Source organism: Octodon degus, unplaced genomic scaffold, assembly GCF_000260255.1.
Source record: "Octodon degus isolate 3935 unplaced genomic scaffold, OctDeg1.0 scaffold00188, whole genome shotgun sequence".
Classification (NCBI taxonomy): Eukaryota; Metazoa; Chordata; class Mammalia; order Rodentia; family Octodontidae; genus Octodon; species Octodon degus.
Window position 1 is genome coordinate 4,442,214 of NW_004524764.1, and position 1,353 is coordinate 4,443,566.

Sequence of the window (1,353 nt, forward strand, 5' to 3'; positions counted from 1 at the left end):
GGAACATGTTTTGAGAAGCTTAAGATCAATGACAGCTCAGTAATGCTCTTATACTTAAAAAAAATAAGATAAAGAAATTAAAATGACCATTAGTCAATTGGCTTTTATTCTATTTTATTTAGCTAAAAATACTGTAACCCCTAGTAATATTTTTCCATGTCAAAGTCCAGTATGATACTGAAAAGTTTCCTAAAAATATGGTTATATCCTTGTCTATTATAGATATTTACTAATCAAAAGCATATATACTTTTAGGAATAATTAGTGTTAATGCTTTTTTTCGTTTTGAATTTCCAAAGAAACCATACAGTAACTATAGCAGCCATACAGAAATACGAAACTTTGTGATTTTATCAAATCAGAGGTGGTATAAATCTATTTTAAATTATTTGGCAACCCTTGGCACATCTATGCGTAAATATCTTTTAGCTTTAAATTGCTAAGAATTGTAACTTTATAAAATCTACAACTCAAAATATTTAAATAAATGCATGAACACACAGGTGTGTTTATCCACATAAATATCTTTAAAACAGGTATCGGGGCCAGGGAGATGACTCAGTGGAATAAGTGCTTCCCTGGCAAGTACAAGGGCCTGAGTTCAATCCCTGGTTCCATAAATAAATAAATAAATAAAACAGGTATCTACTTGAGAGCCTTCAGGTAAAAGGCTTTAAAAGATTTTAACATTTCTTGAGCGCTTTCTTTTAACTAGACATTTCATATAATTTCTTATACCTCTAAAATTATTTTACTGTCGAATTATAAACCTAAATACAAGTAATTCAATTCTTGTTATTCTAAGAAGCAATGTATTTTAAAATATTTACCAACTGTGTTAGCACTCGGACATCAAAAGAATGACTGGGTGCTAGAGCACTTCCTCTAGATTTTTTCTAAAAAAAAAACACACAAAAGTTAAAAAGTCTGACTGTTGAGACTGCAACTGGAACATATAAGACAATTTAGGAACTACCTCACAAATATTAAGTTAATAAAAAGAAACAATCCTTTCTTATTTTAACTCAGCTTTTTAATAGATATGCTACTTTATGTAATCAATGTCAACCATTATGTACTATTACAAAAAATTCCTACTTTTTAATTCCTCTAGAGCAAGAATAAAGTTTTACTGGAATACAAACATGATTATTTATGTACATGATCACTAACAGCTACTTTCACTCTATGACAGCAGAGATGATAGCTGTATGGTCTGCAAAATCCAAAACAGTTATTGTTTGACTTTTTAAATAAACTTTGCTGACTGTCAAAGTTTCTCTCCATTCAGGTCAAAGATATTTTAGAAGCCCCGCTGCTACAGAACAGCATGGGTCTCTTAGTTTTTTTTTT

General features: G+C 30.1%; 1 protein-coding gene across 1 annotated transcript in view; it reads right to left on the minus strand.

The window, feature by feature from the left end:
• The window catches only part of Odr4 (odr-4 GPCR localization factor homolog), a 34,330-nt gene that overhangs the window by 19,148 nt on the left and 13,829 nt on the right, over positions 1 to 1,353 (minus strand). The window contains exon 6 of the mRNA XM_004643986.2: positions 831 to 896. Coding sequence (XP_004644043.1) covers positions 831 to 896 — 66 coding nt within the window. The remainder of the gene's footprint in view (positions 1 to 830; positions 897 to 1,353) is intronic.